The sequence below is a fragment of the Melospiza melodia genome, chromosome 1, assembly GCF_035770615.1.
Source record: "Melospiza melodia melodia isolate bMelMel2 chromosome 1, bMelMel2.pri, whole genome shotgun sequence".
NCBI lineage: Eukaryota > Metazoa > Chordata > Aves > Passeriformes > Passerellidae > Melospiza > Melospiza melodia.
The window spans coordinates 12,365,686-12,385,625 of NC_086194.1; the positions used below are offsets into that span (position 1 = coordinate 12,365,686).

General features: G+C 35.9%; 1 protein-coding gene across 3 annotated transcripts in view; it reads left to right on the forward strand.

Annotated features, from left to right (window-relative positions):
- The window catches only part of PFKP (phosphofructokinase, platelet), a 43,179-nt gene that overhangs the window by 13,135 nt on the left and 10,104 nt on the right, over positions 1 to 19,940 (forward strand). For 2 of the 3 annotated variants that reach the window (XM_063148257.1, XM_063148237.1), the window contains exons 3-16: positions 2,008 to 2,085; positions 4,321 to 4,510; positions 6,980 to 7,145; positions 7,785 to 7,829; positions 7,924 to 8,032; positions 8,480 to 8,575; positions 9,310 to 9,402; positions 9,751 to 9,876; positions 10,461 to 10,525; positions 11,222 to 11,291; positions 13,656 to 13,802; positions 14,725 to 14,795; positions 15,240 to 15,327; positions 16,239 to 16,391. In XM_063148257.1, coding sequence (XP_063004327.1) covers positions 2,008 to 2,085; positions 4,321 to 4,510; positions 6,980 to 7,145; positions 7,785 to 7,829; positions 7,924 to 8,032; positions 8,480 to 8,575; positions 9,310 to 9,402; positions 9,751 to 9,876; positions 10,461 to 10,525; positions 11,222 to 11,291; positions 13,656 to 13,802; positions 14,725 to 14,795; positions 15,240 to 15,327; positions 16,239 to 16,391 — 1,497 coding nt within the window. The remainder of the gene's footprint in view (positions 1 to 2,007; positions 2,086 to 4,320; positions 4,511 to 6,979; positions 7,146 to 7,784; positions 7,830 to 7,923; positions 8,033 to 8,479; positions 8,576 to 9,309; positions 9,403 to 9,750; positions 9,877 to 10,460; positions 10,526 to 11,221; positions 11,292 to 13,655; positions 13,803 to 14,724; positions 14,796 to 15,239; positions 15,328 to 16,238; positions 16,392 to 19,940) is intronic. The other variant, XM_063148247.1, reaches the window with a different exon arrangement.

Consider the following 19,940-nt stretch of genomic DNA (forward strand, 5'->3'; position numbering starts at 1 on the left):
ACCAGGAATTGTAATGATGGGACAAGGAGTAATGGGGGCAAAGTGAAAGAGTGGAAATGCAGGTTAGCTATATGGAGGGAATTCTTTACTGTGAGAGTGCTGAGTCACTGAGCAGGTTTCCCAGAGCAGATGTGGATGCCCCAAGCCTGGCAGTGCTCCAGGCCAGGTGGGATGGGCATGGAGCAGCCTGCTCTAGTGGGAGATGTCCCTGCTGATGGCTGGGAACTGGAACTTGATGATCTTTTAAGGTTCTGTTCAGCCCACACCATTCTGTGTGTATACATTAGATACACCTCATACACATGAGAATGTACAAGATATTGAAAAGGTCTGTTGGATGGCAGAAATTAGAGATATAAATCGTTTTCCATCTGGATGCTTTTTGCTATTGCTTGATCATATTGTCTCTAAATTATTCAGTCAAGTCTCACTGAGCAAAAACTTTCATGCTTTCCCCCTGGAATCTGTGCTGGAATCCTGAAGTGCCTAATTGAGTAACTGGTACTTCTGCTGTGTCCAGGTTATCTTTACATTCTAATTTTCTTGTGCTGGTGAGGGCTCAAAGTTTGACATAAAATATCATATATATTATATGAATACTAAGCCACTATAGGCTTAGTATATTTCCAAGTTACTGCTTATTGAGTAAATTCTGCATATACCCTGGATTGTGCCAAATTAAATTTTTCCAGTTTATGATGTCCCTTTAGCTGTTTTCTGAACTTCTTCTTTTTCTAGTTCCTGACTTATTAAAAAAAAAAAAAACTGCACAGAGAAAAAACTGTTGACTGATTGTTCCTTGGTATGGGGAATATATACACATAATCTAAAAATGGAGACATAAACACTGCCATGGTTATTTTTCTTTAGTAATTCTTTATTTATTTTCTTTAACATGTTATGATTTTCTCTGTGAATTTAAATAAATGTCAAAATGTTGAATGATAATTCCAGTTTTATTCTGGTGTCAGTCAGTTAGAGTTTTCTAAACTTAGGACTTGGCTGCTTTTTCTTTTTCTTTTTCTTTTCCTTTTTTTTCTTTTTCTTTTTCTTTTTCTTTTTCTTTTTCTTTTTCTTTTTCTTTTTCTTTTTCTTTTTCTTTTTCTTTTTCTTTTTCTTTTTCTTTTTCTTTTTCTTTTTCTTTTTCTTTTTCTTTTTTTCTTTTACTTTTTTTCTTTTTGCTTTTCTTTGTTTTTATTTTAAATCAATGCTCACAATATCACCTAATGGAAAATAATCTGTAATTGCCATCCTGCTAGTGTTTTTGTAGAGAGGAAATAAAACAAAGCCAGACAAAACCCTTCAGCTGCTTGCTGGATAGTTTTCCTTGTTCCAGATAAGTGAAGTTCTTCTCATATGACAGCATGCAGTGGTTTCAGAAGACCATTTAAGTTAAGGTATTAGGAATTTCTTAAATGCATCACTAAAAATTCTTTCCTATTAAATGTGTTTTATTTATTGTGTGACTGCCTCAAAAAAAAAGGGAAAAAGGTTGTGTCATCTGATTTCTTGTTCTTTCATGAAAAAATTTGGATTATTGCTCTTTATCATGTTTTGGTTATTACCAGCACTGTGGGGAAAAATGTACAATGCGTTACAAAGATTTCCTGAGTTCATGGCCCCAGGCTGAGATTATGCTTTTAAGGAACATATTTCATAATGCATTTCAAAGTTCTTTGTAAATTTTTGAAAATATATTTGAATATTTATTCTTCGAGAAGAAGCACATTACCATTCTAGTTTTATAGCTGTGTAATCTCAGTAAAGTGTTGCCTTATCTTGATGATGTTTTTGTAACTGATCCTTTAGGAAGAGGGTTTGTTTTGCTTTTTCCCCCATAAAAGAAGCACTGATACCTTCTTGAATACAGTTTCATTTAAATTGAGTATTTTTTAATTCAATGTTTTTAATTAAATTTTAATTAAAGTGCACAAAGTGAGTATTACTGTAGTGGAAATTTGTTGTAGTTTTTAAAATCAGACTTATGAAATACTTTCCCTTTTGCAGGGTTACCAGGGAATGGTTGATGGAGGTGATAATATTGTAGAAGTTTCATGGGAAAGTGTTTCGAGTATCCTGCAAGTGGTAAGTGCTGTGGGGTGAGAGTGGGACCCAAAACCTCTTTATTCAAACAGAAGAGCCAAAATTCCAGATCCAGGCACCTGCTGGAGTTGTGTATTTGGACTGGGTGTGATGAGTGGCCAGCACGTGCCTCTTCCAGCAGAGCCTGGTTTCTGCACTGACACTTGCTGGAGATCTTGGTGTGGTCTTGAATTTGGAGCCCAGAAATTATCTTGAAAACCTTTGTTCTAGATTTGCAATGTCACCTGTCATTAGCCTCCTAAAGCCATACAGGCAAGTCTATATTTAGTAGAAAAGACATTATAGGGCTAAAACATGAAACAGCTGTTTTGCAAGGCAATTAATTTCTTACGAAACCCTGTTGTCCTTCTGTGTAAGTGGATTTAGAATTATAGTAAGGGATGTAATTACAGTGCAGTTCTGCAGAGCTCACATACTGCCAGTGCCTTGGTGCATTTTTGTTCCAGCATTCTGCACTGTGGCCATTTGGATCTCCCCAGCTTTTGCTCAGCATGGTAATGTTGTTGCCTCTTCCAGAGCAGGTGCTATGTTTGGGGAAGAGGCCTTACTGCTTGCCAAGCTTTCTGAAAACTACCTCCAGGTGAAGCATGGGTTTCTTTGGTTTTTTTTTGTAAAGTTAATGAACACAAAACAGTTAGCAGAGACAATTTTTTGTTTTTTTTAAACCAATGCCCTGGAGTACTGTGAGATATTTTGTCCCCCGTGTTTGGTTGTTTTTCTCTACTTCTTTTTTTCCCCCCTTGTCTATCTTGCAGAATTTTTAAGTAGAATCATGGAATATATCAAGTTGACAGGGACCCATAAGGACCATTGAGTCCTAAAACTAAACAATATGACTAAGAGCATCATCCAGATTAATCTTATGATGACAGGAAAATTGAGTTTTCTTGACCAAGCCACACAAGAGCATAGGCAGGAGCAGGATGTAGGCTCCTGTACATGTGCAGGGTAAAAGAAAAACATCTTTCTGAGCTTTATTGCTGGTAATGCAACAGACCAACATTGAACCTCAGCATGTATCTTACAGAATAGAATGTGTTGTTTTGATGAGAAAGATTTTACAGCCCATCGTGTATTTGTTTATTCAGAACAAGTAACACTTTGTTTCAAGTACAGTTTTTTTTCCTCTTGCAGCTGTTTTCTTCTAAGTATGAAAATACCTAGTTTTAGAGACATTTTTTAGTTCTGATTTTTTTTTCAGCATCTCCATGGGTGCACATCTGTCTTTTTTTCTGGAGACAGCTGAATTCTGTTCCACTTTCTTTTTTCTTTCCACTAGCAGCTATGCAACACAGATGGCAAACTGGCCTGAGAGATGAAACATCTATTGATAGGGTGAATTGTGTCAGTACAGCCACTCCAGATTTGAAGTTCAAATGTAGATGGATGTGACAGATTTACTACAAGTTAAAGTGAAGGGAATGTTTATGCAAAAGGGATGTAATTATCTCCAGATTTGCTTGCAGGACAAAAAAATACTACTTTTTACTGTGACAATAAATAAGGCAAAAATTAAACTTCTTAAATGACTGAACAACATAAACACAGAAGATGTGTCAATGATGTGTGTCCAGCAAGACACCCAGCAGTTTTCAGTGACAGGGCAGTTCAGTTATTTTTAAAAATACCACCATTTCCAAAAGAAGCTTTTAAATTCATATTAATAAATGCGACAGATAATCAGTAAAAAAGAAAATGTAGCATTAGTCTGGTCTATAAGGAATTAAAGACATGTATTTCCATAATTCTGTGGAACGACAATGGATGCTAATTTTGAATTTCAGGGATACATTTTTTTCTCTTATTGTCTATGTATCTTGTGATATTTGGGAAAAAAATACCACATTGAGGCAAATTAATGTAAATTCTTAACTAGTTAATATATCACTTTTAAATTTAAGTAGCAACCTATTTATTTTAATACTGCTAAAATTAATCCGATGTAATTTAACATTTTCCTTCCAGAGTAGCTCTTTATCAGTCATTTTTGAGTGTTTTTGTTTTGTTTTTGCGTGTGTGTATATCTGTGTGTGTATGTATCCGTTCTTGAACATAAATTCCCACAGGTTTGATAATTTGTCTATCATTACCTTACCTCACTGTAAAATTGACAGACGGAGGTTATGCTACAAACCTCATCACCGATCCATCTTAGAAATGCACAGCAATGTACCGGAACATTGAATTAAATAAAAGTGCTGTTCTTGCCTGTGCTAGGGGGGCACGGTGATCGGCAGCGCGCGCTGCAAGTCGTTCCGCACGCGCGAGGGCCGCCTGCAGGCCGCCTGCAACCTGGTGCAGAGGGGCATCACCAACCTGTGCGTGATCGGCGGCGACGGCAGCCTGACCGGCGCCAACCTCTTCCGCGAGGAGTGGAGCGGGCTGCTGGAGGAGCTGGCACAGAAAGGTCAGTGTGCCCTCAGCCCCCTGGGCTTCCCCTCCAGTCTGCAGGGGAGTTATGGACCCTGACTGCAGGGGTGCAGACTCTATCCGCAGGGTACGTCTAAAGTTTAAAAATCAAATACGTCATTCTAGGAAATCGCGTAGTTCTTCAAAAATAATATCTTTTGGTTTCTGTAGATCCGCTCATGTGGATCGTAAAGATCCAAAACAGCCAAATAAGTCACTGGGCAGCAATCTGTGTGGCTTTTGTCCTCTATTATGGGTAATTTTCAGGATCTGAGCTTCATACCTTTTGCTTGAAAAGCTCTATGCCCTCATATCCAATCTGAGGTGGTAATTCCTTTCCTACAACAAGTGACACATTTGTATGTTATTAAATTATGATGCTTTCCTTCCTATGTGTCATTGTTTAAGATCAGAACATTAAGAGACTGTTGATAGAAGTACAGCCAGCCCAGTAGCTGCCTTTGATGGCATCCAGAAAAATGCACAGGGAAGAGTAAAGACTAAAATAATGCTGTGTTGATGCTATGTGTTACTCATAATGCATAAAAACTCTGATGGGTTCCATCCATTTCTGTCTTTGGAGCTTCTTGAACCAGATGCTGTCAGCAGTCCTTAATGAATTTCTCTTTCATGAATGTATACAGTCTACTTGAAGGCATACAGAATTTTGCTGAAAACACTGTGTAGCAAGGAGTTCTGCAGTTTCACTGAATAATGAAGATTGTGAAGAATCTTCTGTTTATTTTGATCCTGCTGGCTTCTAGATCATTTGATATCCATAGTTTCTGTGTTAGAGTAAATCATGAATGATCAATCCTGCTTCCTCTCTGCATGCCACTTGAGATTTTACAGCTGTCTTATTTTCCCTTCATCATCTCTTTTTCTAGATGGAAGAATCCTAGTTTGCTTAGTTGTTCCTTATATGTAAGTTCTATATCTTTGATCATCTTTGTTGCCCTTCTCTGAACCTTTTCCAGTTCTACCCTGTTTTGAGGTGGGGAGGACCACAACTGCACCCAGTATTCAAGATGAGGGCAAACCATGGATCTACACAGTAGTATAATGATGTTTGTTTTGTTCTCTACTCTTTTCTTAATATTTTCTAATATTTTGATTTTTTTTTACTGCTATTGAGCATTGAAGCTGATTTATTAATGAAAACAGCATTTTTATATTATGCTGGAAATAGTGTTATTTGTTTGTGATGTTAGGGTACATTTTTTTCATGTGTCTTAGTTTACATTTATCTGCAATGAATTCCATCTGATACTTTACTGCTCACTGTGTCTTGCTAGTCTTCATTTCTTCTCAAACACTCCATATGTTTAGATCCCAAATAATTCAGTTTGATCAATGAACTTTGGCACTTTGCTGCTCATTCCCTTTTCCAGGTTATTGCTGAGTGAACAGCGCAGATCCCTGTAGAGCTCCATTGATTTCCTTCCTAAGATACAAGAATTTGTGTTTACCACTGCCTCGTATTTTTTACCTCTGTTTCACATTATTTACTCTATGAAAAGCCTTCTGTCTTGTACAGTGACTGTTTAGTTTCCTCAAAATCCTTTGGCAAAAGACTTTGTCAATGGCTTTTTAGAAATCTAAGTAGAATATATCAACCAGATATTAAGTCACATTTGGAACTCTAGTAGAGGTTTGTAATGCATGGTATACATTCATAGAAAACATTTTGATTCTTCTTCACAATGTTATATATATCTTCATGGACATTAGTTATATTTTTTCATTATGGTTTCTGCTGTTTTTCTGTAATGTAGACATTAAACACACTGATACATAGTACTTGAATCTCATATTAAAAATTTGGCATTATATTTACTACCATCCCATCCACAGATACTAAGGTAGTTTTAAGTGCTTAAGCATCTAAGGTGTTTCATCCTTGAGATCCTTTAGAGCTCTTGGATGATGCAGCATTTTCATTGCTGTCTTGGGAGACACTGCTAAGATGTAGAATAGGAGCTTTTCTGTTCTGTTTGCTAATTAATCATGAAATCAGAGCCTTTCAGTGTTGCAAAAGAGAAGTCTTCAAAAGTTGGATGCTGGTTTCTAACTGTTTACATATGCCCATAATCACATCCAGTTTGCATCCTTTTGCTTCTTCATTGCATGTTCTACACTGAAACTACAGTTTGAATGCTACTGTTTTAATTTGAAACCATCAATTTTAAGATTGGTTACAAACTTGATAATTATTTGACACTTTGAAATGGACTGAAAAGCTCTTATTTCCTTCCTTACTGTAAGGAGTTCTGTGCAGGATTCTTTTGTTTGGATGTTTGACTGGCTTTTGTTTGTAGTTTTGACTAACCTTGTTGCCTAAAATATCTAAACATAATTTAATGTTTGGATATGTTTAGTTTATAAAAGTAGAGCACCCAAGCAATACATCTAATGTTGTTTTATTTTTAGTAGTCTTACAGTTCTTTCTCTGAATACTTCTTTACAGGAAAGATTGATGCAGAGGCTGTTAAGAAATATGCTTACCTTAACATTGTGGGAATGGTTGGATCCATAGACAATGACTTCTGTGGCACTGATATGACCATAGGTACTGACTCAGCTCTGCACAGAATAATTGAAGTTGTGGATGCCATCATGACCACTGCTCAGAGGTAAATTGAGCATATTATAGAGACTGATAACAAATACACACATGCTTATGCTTTTGTTTAAGTTCATTTTAAATAGAGGTTAGGTAGGTGGGGAAATAAAATTTCTTTTTGGCCGCATGTTTCAAATGTCTTGGTTTCTTTTTTTCTTAATAAGTGCTTTTTCATCATTCCTGTTATGGCAGCACTTCAAGTATGCAATCACAGAGACTGCATCAGCCTTAGGGGCAGACTTGGTTTCAATGTTTTGAGTCTTTTTCAGCCATAGTCTGTTAGAGAAGATCCAGACACACCATGAATAATACAAAAATAGCATCTGTGTTATATAAGCTTTATTTCAGGAAGAATGAAGCAATTAATTTTTTTTTAAGTACAGCTATACCATTACAGTTCTTAACTATGGGCCTGCATCATTTACATTTCCAGTAAAGGTTCATATCTTCTCTCATAGCATGTTTTGCAAGAAAGTAGTGAAAATGCATTGGAAGATACTTAATTTGAAATATATTATTTAATATGATAATGATTTTGTTTTTCTAATATTTTTCTGTTTTGCTAAGGAATTCTGAGTTCAGTAATCATAGTAAACACAAGCTGTTTCATGATACTAGGTTCAGTTAATTTGTTTTCTTATTTTGACAGCCATCAGAGGACATTTGTTCTGGAGGTTATGGGGAGACACTGTGGGTATGTATTGTCTTCAGCATTTTGTGTCTTGTACGGGTGCAATTATGAAAGAAATCTGAACCATAAAAGTCTAATAATTTGTTCTGTTTTTTAGCTATCTAGCTCTGGTTAGTGCCTTAGCCTGTGGTGCAGATTGGGTGTTTATTCCTGAATACCCACCAGAAGAAGGCTGGGAAGATTCAATGTGTGTTAAGCTTTCAGAGGTAATTTGTCAATGTGTTTGAGATTCCCTCATGTCTTTGTGCATGTTTATTTAAGCAGTGATGAAAAAATGTGATCAGGACTTTGAGCAAGTCTTTGGTTTTGGTGTCACATAAAGTTCTCTGTGATCTTGAACATTTCTTTTCTTGTACTCTGTGATTGTTTTGAGAAGTCATATGACCTGCCCTGGGAATTGCATAAAGTTAAATCTATATAAGCCATATGTGTACATTTCCTCAGCAATTTGGTGTTAGACATTTTACTTAATCAGTGAAAAGATGTGTATGAAAATAAAAGGCTGAGAACACATCACGTATGAGTGATCAAATACAAGGAATGTTTCCTCAAATCCTAGCAGCTTAATGTATAGCAAATGATTATAAAATTATGTTGTAAATTACTGTTGGGTTTTTTTTAACTACAGGAATATGCTTTTATTTTTATTACAGAACCGTGCACGAAAGAAAAGGCTGAATATTATTATTGTAGCTGAAGGAGCTATCGATTGCCACAACAAACCTATAACATCAGAGAAGGTTAAGGATGTAAGTGTCAACATCCCTATGATACAAGACTTCTGTTCATAAGATGGGGCTTATTGTTAACAATAACATTTCTGTAGAGTAAATCTGTTCCCATTAAGTAGCTTATCACACAATTGTATTTTATCCTTGTGCTTTATCATCTAAAATTCCATAGTCAAATTAAAGGGCAATGTTTTCAGTGGCAATTAATTGGAACCTTTTCTCTTTGTAATGCAACACAGCAATTCAAAAGCATCTGCTTCATGTGTGCCTTAATTGATAGTTTGAAATCAGCTCAAACCTATATTTATAATCCTATTTTACTTTGTATGTCTTGTAAAATTTTTAATATTGGTCTGTCTCACAGTGAACTAATACTGTGTGCTTTGGACAAAGTCATGTCCAAATGGTTGCTTTGCTAAAAATTTCATTGGTGTTTAAGATTAAAAAAAATTTTAAGCTGCATTTTTATGCCTTTTTTGTTTTTTTAAAGGGCTCATTAAGAAATAAATTGGGAAATAGTCATTGGTGGAAAGGAGCTATGACACTCTGGCTTTACCTGGGATTTAACTGTCCTGTGACTATGAAGTTCTGTTTTCCATTAGCTGTCAGTTTTAGAGATACCTTTGACTTCATTCAGAATTGCAGTTTTGTGAAGTAACATTTAGCATTAAGTGGTGTTAAATGTACATGATGCTAACATCTATATAAATAATGGTAATGATAAACCCACTGTATTTTGAAATTCTTTGCAGCTCGTGGTTCAGCGGCTTGGTTTTGACACCCGGGTAACCATCCTGGGCCATGTGCAAAGAGGTGGAACCCCTTCAGCTTTTGACAGAATTCTTGTGAGTATTCCCAAATAACTGCTCATGCCACCACACAGGACAACTGCATTTTATTACTTATTTGGGGTGGGATGGTTCTCTACCTGATTAACTTGACAAATCCAACTGTTATCTCACACTGACTGTCTGAATAGCTCTAATTCAGAGTAGTGAAACATTTTGTGGGAAGGAATCCATGCTTAAGATCAAAGTGCAAAGCTTAATCATCCATACTTATGGATGTAAACAGCCCGCAACTTTTTCACCTTACCAAGGAGTGATTTGTGGAGAAATCAGGACCATTTCTGTGGTTGGAGGCCTTGTGTGTTTCAGTGCTTGCTTGACCACTCAAAGGTTCTCTCCTTGCAGGCGAGTCGTATGGGTGTGGAAGCCGTGCTTGCCCTTTTAGAAGCTACTCCCGATACCCCTGCCTGTGTTGTGTCCCTGTCTGGAAACCAGGCTGTCCGTCTGCCTCTGATGGAGTGTGTGCAGATGGTGAGGCTCTGGCAAAAAGCCAGTTTATGTTATTTATTTACTACAACAGATTACTATGTACAATAATTGCCTGTCCTCATTAGGACATTGATGGAATGTGTTCAGCACTTTCCCGTGTTTGGGAATGAATAATGAAGTTCATATATGTTCTCTATGTGTTACTATTCACTATTCATTTGCAAACTATCAAGGAATAACAAATACATAACTTCTTAATGTTTTCTAAAATTTCATCTCAGATTTCTGTTTTTATTGTTACAACAAATTCTTCAGATGCTTGCATCCATTTACATGTCATACACAAGTCAGGTTTCTTCACTAAAACTGCACAGTTTAAACTGAAAGAAAAAAGTTCACAATAGATACGTTGATTTCTTTGTCCCATTAAAGCTTTAGGTATTTGTTTCTACTTTCTTCTTCTCCTCCACCCTGTAATTTATTCTATGAGAGGTGGTAGCTCATAAATTGAGCAAATGTCAGTATTTCTTTTTTCACTGTGGAAATATATTAAAACATGGAATATACTAAATATTTGAAGTCCTGTATTTTTTAAACATACCGAGTAATCAACTTGTTTTTTCAAGACTCAAGAAGTCCAGAAAGCCATGGATGAGGGAAGATTCCTTGAGGCTGTGAGGCTTCGTGGAAGGTATGGCCAATAGCTTATATCAGTTTATTTGCTGTAGAAAGGAATAATTGTTTTGCTGTTATGCTGGCACATGACATTTTATTTTAAATATTTTACTAACTGTATGGTTTTATGGGTTTGAGAATGAGAGAAGACAGAAGAGTTGCCTAAATAGAATAATTGAAATTCTTACTTGCACCAAAACAAAGCAAACTGTAATTCTCTGCTGTGTCAGACTGGGAGCTGTTCCTGGGCTAACTGGTCACAAAGCAAAAAGCTGCTGTGCTGTATGACCTGACTGGTAGCTGCCATAAGTTTGTTTATTCATGAATTTGAGGCCAGTCCTGTGAGCTTGTTTTTAAGTAGTTGGTAGTTTTCCAGCAGTAATGTTGGAGGAGGTATTCTTCAGTCCTGTCCGGAGAGTGATTTCTGTTTCAAGTCATCTGATAATAAAATGCTTTCTCCGCAGTCTAGATAACTAATTTATTACCTGCATAGTTGTTTTACATTTTGTGACTCTTATCTTAAAGAATTGAATATTTTTCATTGTTCTCTCATTTCCGGTTTTTGCCATGTTTTGCATGTGCATTAACAATGGTGTCAATATTTAATATCATTTTTTTAATGTTTCTGAAAAATTCAAATGTTCCTTTAAAATAGCTATGAGTTTAAAATGTTACTTTTTTATTTGCTTATCTTATTTGCTCCTTTGTTTAGGAGCTTTGAAAACAACCTTAACACGTACAAATTACTGTCGCACAAAAAGCCAGATGCTGAGCTTCCAAAGGTAAGGGGGTTTGTTAAAGTGCAATGCATGTCTGCTTTGGGATCCATTAATAACTCCCTTCAAACCTCTATTATAGCATAGGTTACAAATTAAATATTATGAAGATACTTGAAGCACACTAGTTTATTCTAATAATAGGTAACAGTTTTATAGTGAAATACAGTTGTAACTAGAAAATTGCTGAAGACAGTTTCCTTCTGTCTTGGATGTACAGCTGGTCCCAGTTGTTAAAATGTCTGGTCCTAATAGTTACTATTTTGCCCTCTGTTTCTTACCATGGAGAGAAGGAGGGGTGATAGTTTAAGATCATGATTAAGACTCTGAAAATATTTCAATAAAGGAGGGTTCTATATTAAAAGAATTCTAAGCCTTCCTTTTGAAGGGTAAAACCACTCAAGTGTAAGGGCAAATACAGGAATTCATGGAAAGCAGTACTGAGGACAGATCCATCACCTTCATGTGAAATAAGTCACTATGCATAGTACAGTTTAAATTAAATAAATGGACATTTAGATTCTCTGTAGTTCCTAAGATTTGTATAAAAGGAAATTTGGATTTATTTAGGAAGCAGACACTAAATTTTGTGTGCAAACAAATCTTAGAAGGGATTTATTTTTGGTTTATTAGAAGTTTGCTGAATAATTCTGTTTGATCATAGTTGGTGACTATGTCATCTCATCTTGTTAATAACTCTTTTAACTGTGGTTTGTGACCATTTGTTACCTTATTTGCATAATGATGTTGCTGTTATACTTCCTAGAAGTCTTTTTCCCAAATAAATATTTGAGTAATGATGACTGGTTGTAGCTTCTCAATATTATCAAGGGGCAAAATTGCATTGATAATACAGTAAGGTCCTAAGACTGACCATAAAGAGATCAGGGAATTCAGGGTTTTTAGGTGGATATTTAACATTTTCTTTGGCAGATCAGGTGTTTGGGTGGTGGGTTTTGGTTAGTTGTTTTTTTTTTTTTTTTTAGTACAGCAATCCAAATCCAGGACTGTTAGCCCTGGGCTTTTGTATTTTTTTTTAGATACTTCTCTTATACCTTCTGTGATAAATGGCATTAGAAGGAAATGTAGGCCATGTGTAATTACTAACTACCCAGATTTGACCATGCTAACAAAACCATGTGCCTTCAGTAAAAGAGGTTGAATAGGAATTAAAAAGTAGATGAAATGTGCATGTCACAGGAATTGAGGAGAGAGCTAAGCTGATCGGATCAGGAGAGCCAGCTGAATGCTCTGCTTCAGCAGTGCTTCTGCACACATTATATTTTGCTGTTTGTGTTTACATTGCATTTTTATACAATCCTTCAACTGTACAAGAACAAAAAAAAACACCAAAAAAACCGAAAAAAGCCCCCTACATATACTCTGGTTTGTGTCTCTTTTATTGTGGTTTTTTGGGGGGGGCTGATGTTGGTTTGGGTTTTTTTTTTTTTTTTTTTTTTTTTTGTTTTTGTTTTTGTTTTGTTTGTTTTTTTGTTTTTTGTTTTTGTTTGCTTGTTTTGGTTTTTAATCAGATGAGATTCTATGATAGTTACCTAACAACTGTTCTATTTTTTTTTGTTTTGTTTATTTTTGTTCTCTTCTTACAGAATAAAGCTAAATACCTTCCACCTCTTCTGCAGGACCAAATTGTTATAATTGTCATTCAAAAATATTTTAAAAGCTTCCATAATCTGAAAATGTTTGGTGTTGGGAAAGATGCCGAGTGCTTGTGTTCACTAATGTTTTGTCAGCTGCTTGAAAAACCTGGCCAATAGCTTTAATTTTAAAACTTGCCTGTTCCTCTCTGCATTGTACTGATGATATACACATAAATGCTGTGGTGCTAGAGTCTCTTTTCTTTTGCTTTTTTGTTGTCAATGTGTTTGCAAAAAAAATTCCTGCTTTAGTAACATGAAGCTAGTTGAATAAGTAACAGTGGCCAGGTTGGGTGGAGCTCTGAGCAGCCTGGTCTAGTGAATGGGGTCCCTGGCCATGTCAGGGGGTTGGAATGAGATGATCTTTATGATCCTTCCAACCCAAACTATTCTGTGATTCTATTTTATGTTTCTTGAACCTGGGCTAGAATATAAAAAACTGAATAATTTTACTTGCAAACCAAATGGAATTATGATAAAGTCTTATTTAAGAACAAACATTCTTTTTTTTTTTTTTTAATTGTTTGTCTCTTTGATATTCTGCAAGTGGGAAAATGTGTCTGCTCCTTGCAGTTAACTTCAAATTTTCAACGTGTTTAGGGGCTTTGAAAGTTTTTTTTCCTGCATTCCAATATTTAGCAATTGCATATTATGTACAAATTAACTATAGTGTGGAAATCAAAGTCCTTACTAAATACAATTTTCTATCTTGCAGAGTAATTTCAATGTGGCAGTTTTAAATGTGGGTGCCCCTGCAGCTGGAATGAACGCCGCCGTGAGGGCTGCGGTGAGGGTTGGCATGACTGAAGGTCACAAAATCTTTGCTGTCATTGATGGCTTTGAAGGCTTCGCTAGAGGGAAGGTCAGTGTCACCTGTGTGTTACCAAGTGCTAGGTACCCCATCCCACATGAACACAACCTTTGTTCATGTTCTTGGAAGGTATGTTCTGTCATACCTGCTGAGGGAACTGGCTCTCCAAGTGCTTTTATTTCATGAAGATCTCTAAAACCTAGATTGTAACTATTTCTCAACTATTCAAGTCTGTAAATTCATTTATGCTGAGTGTTGCTAATCACATGCTGCAGAGCTACAAAATGAGTTCAGATGAATCCTGCCTTTGAGTTTTGGTCAATGTTGAGCATATTGAAGTTTTTTCAGAGTAGCAGAATAATCTCTGATTCTGAACAATGAGCTATTGCACATGTATTCCTTTGCTATAAGAAACTTTGTAATGGTGCTTACTGAGGGAGGAAGCTTTTCTTTCCTTAGGTAAGTTAGATTCTTCTATTCACCTGTTTTTAAATGTTATGCATTGGTTGGTGTACTGAAGAGAAACTGAATGCAAGATTACTGATTTCTGTGCTTGGCTGGAGGCATAGATCCCAAAACTTACATCAAAGACCTAACTTAGATTTTTTTTGCTTCACATTCAGTAGGAGTGGATGTGAAAATAGGATTGAGATATGAAACACAGAGACAGGTTCATCTTGGTCTGGAAGAAGAAAGAACAAATGGAATGGAAAGGACTTGCAGCCTAATGCAAGGCAACAAAGCAGTTAGGGTATCCAGGGGTAACACCGAAAGGGATTATAGTAGTTCAGGACAAATAGAGTTAAGCTCTTGATGCTGTTTTCTTCCTTGGCCTCATTTAGTTTTAGTGATGTCACTGCCCACAACTTCTTCCAACAGCTTTTCATGAAGTAGTACCTGTTGTTTGCTGCAGCTCAAGAGAATGAATTGAATAATCACTGAACAAAATCTCTGTTTTTACTTTTATTCAAAGATTAAGGAAATTTCCTGGGGAGATGTTGGAGGCTGGACTGGTCAAGGAGGATCAATTCTTGGTACAAAACGGTAACATCAATATTTTTGTCAATTGATATGATGAACTCTAGTGCTTTATATAGCCACTGTATGATTCCATGTTCTTTTCTTCCCATTGAGTGTTTTTAAGTCCTCAGTTTTTGTACATTGGGGTTTTTTGAGTTTGTCTTTTGTTCAAATCCTTGTGTTCCAACTTGGGTATCTTTATAGTGCTGAACCAGCTCTGAAGAGTTGGACCTCAACTTGAAAATTTCCAGGGGGTCCTTACACTTGAAAGAATTTGAAACCTGCAGCTTCCTTACACTTGACATGAGTCCTTATTGTTTGTCTGGAGGAGATACTTGTATGGATAAATATGTAAAAAAAGCCAGTTGTGTTGCCTGCTGACTTTATGGTTTCAGCTTAGTAATGAATTCTTAGTGCTTCAGAGTCTGTAAATTGTTTTTATTTTTCTTTTGGTTTAATGATTTTTAGTACTCTTCCTGCAAAATATTTGGAGAAGATTGCTGACCAGATGCGCACTAACAACATTAACGCCCTTATGGTTATTGGTGGATTTGAGGTACACTGAAATATCTAATTGTGTCTAAGTAGACTAGAATTCCTAACAAAATTAATAGTTTGGTTTGATTTTTACCCAATCTTCATGTAAGATGCATTTGGTTCTATGTGTATTTGATACATGACATAGATAGTGTTGTTTATCAGTGGTTCTCTGGGAAGCTGGCATTCAATACAGTGCCTAGAACTGCTAAAGAGATGTGCTAAATGAATAAATGAGGTGAGATAGTGTTATAGTTTTTTGTATTAAAATAAATTAATGACTTCTGCTGTGCAAGTTTCAGTCTGTACTGTATCAACACTTAAAACATCTTTGCAGAAGTTCTTGACTCTTAGTAGAAATTGCACTATGGTTCCTTATTTAAGCCACTCCTCTCACATAGTCCATGTCAAAATCTGTAATGGGTCTAGAGAAGTATTTTTTTTCCTGTATTTGATGTTTGCTTTGTTCTAAAAAAACAATTAATTTTGGAAATTTTGATTCAGGAAAGTGTTTTGCCCACTCCTTGCAGAGAAGAATGTGCTCATTGCTTTTTGATAAAGAATGTATCTTCCTTTTTTGTCCAAGCTGTTAGCTATGACCCTAATTCAGGAATATCAAGATTTTTAAATCAGGAGTAACAGTACCTGAAGATTGGGGAAGTAGTTTGTTTTGTTGAAAACCAACTTTCTGTGCCTAAATTGTTCATTTTCAAGAGAACATGTGCTCTGTTTATTGTTTTCAAATATATGTCTGTTTCTAATACTTTCTTTTTTGTCTATGTTAGATTTTAGTGGTTCCTTAGTGCTCTGACTTGCTGAAGTGTGCTGTGGTAGAAATGGCTCCCCCTGTGGCCCTTCTCATTTTGTCACTCCCAACTCTGCCCTTCCTTTATTCATCCTAATTTTTCACCTGATGCCTGTGCCCAACAGGCTTACCTTGGACTTCTGGAATTGTCAGCAGCTCGGGAGAAATATGACGAATTCTGTGTTCCAATGGTTATGGTTCCTGCAACTGTATCCAACAATGTACCGGGTTCAGATTTCAGCATTGGTGCAGATACTGCTCTGAACACTATAACTGATGTAAGTCTGCTCTGGTGTGCATATACTAACAAAGCAGTTGTTTAAACTTACTTAATTGGCTACTACTGGATATTTTTGTAGACCAGAACTTCAGAAATGTGATCTGGGAAATTATAATTACTTGATATAGCCATAGTCATGGCACCACTGTAGAAAAGAGAAAGTCTAGGATCCCAAATGCTTCCATTTAGTTTCTGCTGAAACTACAATGACCTCTGAATTTTTTAAGTGCAAGATGGCATCTCTTGTTGTATAAGAAAGAAAGAAACCTAAAGCTGAGACTTGGATGATCATTTGCAGTGTAGAGGGGGAAAAACCCGTGTTCATAATATAGAGTTGCAGTATGCCCAGCTGCAGCTCTGAGGAAAGTTGCTCTGTTGAGAAGGAGATTCTTAGTTATGTGACATCTTTACTCCTCTAAGACAATACATAAAATCCGTATTTCTCAGTACTAGGCATTACATTTATTCTCCTAATAGCAGATTTAATAAATAGAGTTGAGACATGTGAAGTAATTTTTTTTAAAAAATCAAATCCATTAATACAACATAAAGTAAAAATTGAATGTTTAATCTCTTATGAGGAAAAAGCTTCTCTACTTTGAGTGTGATAGAGCAGTGGAGAAAGCTGCCCAGGGAGGTGCTGCAGTCTCCTGTGGAGATGATCCAAACCCTCCTGGGTTGTTCTGTGTCACTTGCTCAGGTGTTCCTGCCTTGCCAGGGGGGTGGGCTGCATGACCTCCAGAGGTCCCTTCCAACCCCAGCCATTCCTCAGTTAATTTCAGTTGAACAGAAAGCTTAGTCAGTTGGACAAAAAGAGTTTCAAGTTGCTTTTGAAAACTAAATGACAGTTCTCTTATCACTTAAAGATATTTGAAAATTTTAATCATGATAGCTTTTTCATGTCAAGGATTCTTCAGGTGCCACCCACTTTGAATGCACTACCATTTTTTTTCCTGCCGTTCTAGTATAAATAATTTTAACTTCATCAAAGGAAACCCTTCAGTTAGGAAATACCAGTTTCCTGAAGTATTGCCTTGAATAAGACTGTAAGCTAACTAAAATTCACTGAATTAATTGTTTATTGACAACTTGGGTTGTATATCAAACAACTTGATGTTGTTTCCAGTTCTGGTAAATAAAAATATCTGTCCAAAATGACTGATCATGAACTAAGGTGAGTAAAATGATTGTGCATAACATCTGCTTTCCCTCTTTTCTTATCTTCATAAACTTTGTTAACCATACTGACTTCTTTTTATAGGTTATTTCATGCAAAGGAGATATGTAGTAGTCAGGCAGTTTGTGTTGTTTGCTTTTCTGTTTAGGTTTCTAGGTGTCATTTGCCTTCATTAAATATAAAGGTGTTTGTATTTTCAATGTGAGAGTTGAAAACTTTTCAAAAGCTTTTATTTTTTTTTTTTGCTAATGGCTTTCTTCTGGTTGTTTTGCACTTAATTTTGCCTAGATTTTTCTTTGGATTAAATATGAAAAGTAATGGCTTAACAAGATTTATATTCAGTTGAGTAGAAAATTAAATTTGGGGGTTTTCTCTTTTTTTTTTTTGTTTGGTTTGGTTCGCCTTTTTTTTTTTTGGAGGGAGCAGACTTTTCAGACTTTTGCATTCGGAAGACATCATTTCAGTTTTTTGCTCTGATTGTTTGAATGTGATTCACAAAAACTCCCAGTGAAAAATGCATCCTTTCATTCTTGTGCCATGCTCAGATGAGGTGCAGTAGCAGCTGTGCCCCTGTTAAATGTGACCAGATAAGCCCAGTACCTGTCATACAATTGACTGTCATAAACCAAAGTAGGAGGTGGACATGAATATCCATTTTATCAAGTTTATAGATAGGTTTTATTCCTGTTACCACAGTTAGGTCAATAAATGCATCATAGTTTTCAGTGCTGTCAGAGCACCAAAATGCTCAGTTTTTCAGTGCTGTCTGAACACCAAAGTGGCATCACACTCAGTTTTTCTGTGGTATGGTTCTTACTTGTGTGCTCTTGCCTCCCTCTAGTCAGGTAAGTACAATTGTGCTGGTAATCAGGGATTGTTGCTCTTTGCCATCATTAGACACTTGGCAGTTGTTTTAACTTGTCAAGTGTAAATAGTATGCTGAAACATTGGCTGATAAAATGTGTTAAAATTCTGCATTTAAAAAGAAAAACAAAAAACAGACTTAACAGATACATAACTTCTGAATGAGAGATTAGTAAAGAGTGTGCTCCTCACAAAGGCATAAACATTGCTCAATAACTACTTTAGATTCTATAACAGATCATGGGAACCCTTCTGAAATGTTCAATTTTTTCCATTTCTGTTTTAAAATCTTGGCTTCAAATTTGATTTATCTTTTGAATAGTGTTTTGAATTTATGATAAACTGTATTTTTCACTTCACTTTTCAGAATATTAGAAAAACTGCTAATGACAGCATAAAGTACCTGGGAAAAGCTGGATGTTTCTACCTGAGGAGAATATGCCTAAGGCTGATCTTTATAGACATAAAAAGTTACCCTTGTAGGATTGCAGGATAAGAACATGAACTTCAAATTTTCTATTAAATGAAGCATCACTAAAATAACTACTATAATAAAAATATCTATATTTTCAAGTATGTTACTAATTCAATGAAATAAATAGGATATTAGTTTAGAAGTCAGACCTCAGGGATGTGACAGCCATGAAATGAAAGGAAAGGTGTCAGCTAGATGACAATAATGGAACCTGAAAAAGGGAGACACTAAAACTTTCCACTGTGTTTCTTTGACAATCATACCTTTCTTTTCACCAAGGGAAAAGGGGGTACAGATTGATGATTTGGTTTTGTGGAAAAAAAACCAAAAACGTTCCGAGGAACGAAGAAAACTACAGTCAGGTGCCTTAAGGCACACATTTCCCATGGAAAACAGACATTACTCTGAGCTAGAAAGCTGAAAATTAGCCAGGCCACTAGCTAACCTGTTAAATTTTCATCTCCTTCAGTCCTAGTAACAGCTGATGTGGAGTAAGGGCAGTAACTCCATTCCCTTCAGTGGGCATTTGTATTTAGATCATTTTAAGTCAACAAACAGTAGTCTTTGCTTGACTGCAGAATTTTTATAAAGCATCCTTGGTTATGTTGATTATGGCAACAACCTTTTTAGTAACACAAATCCAATAAAAGGGTAGGAAATTATTAAACCATTTTATTAACATAGTGCAATATCCCTCTATGGCCTTACTGTAGTAATTAAAAAAAATATTAGCATAGCAGTTGCTAAAAACATTGATCACTTATTTACCCTTTATAATTAAGTGACCATATATTAAAAGCATTTTAATGTTTTGCCACAGTGATGCAAAGATGTTGCATATAATCATCTAATGCTCGAGCTTGGTGAAGGTACAGTCATTGGATATGTTGGCTGAATCACTTGCATCAAATAAAATGGCAATATTTAATGCAAGTACAACATATCATAACTGCATCTTAACAGATCATAAATGCAGACTAACCAGTTATGTTAGTTATTGCTCTACTTCTCCCTTTGACTTGTTTTTCCAG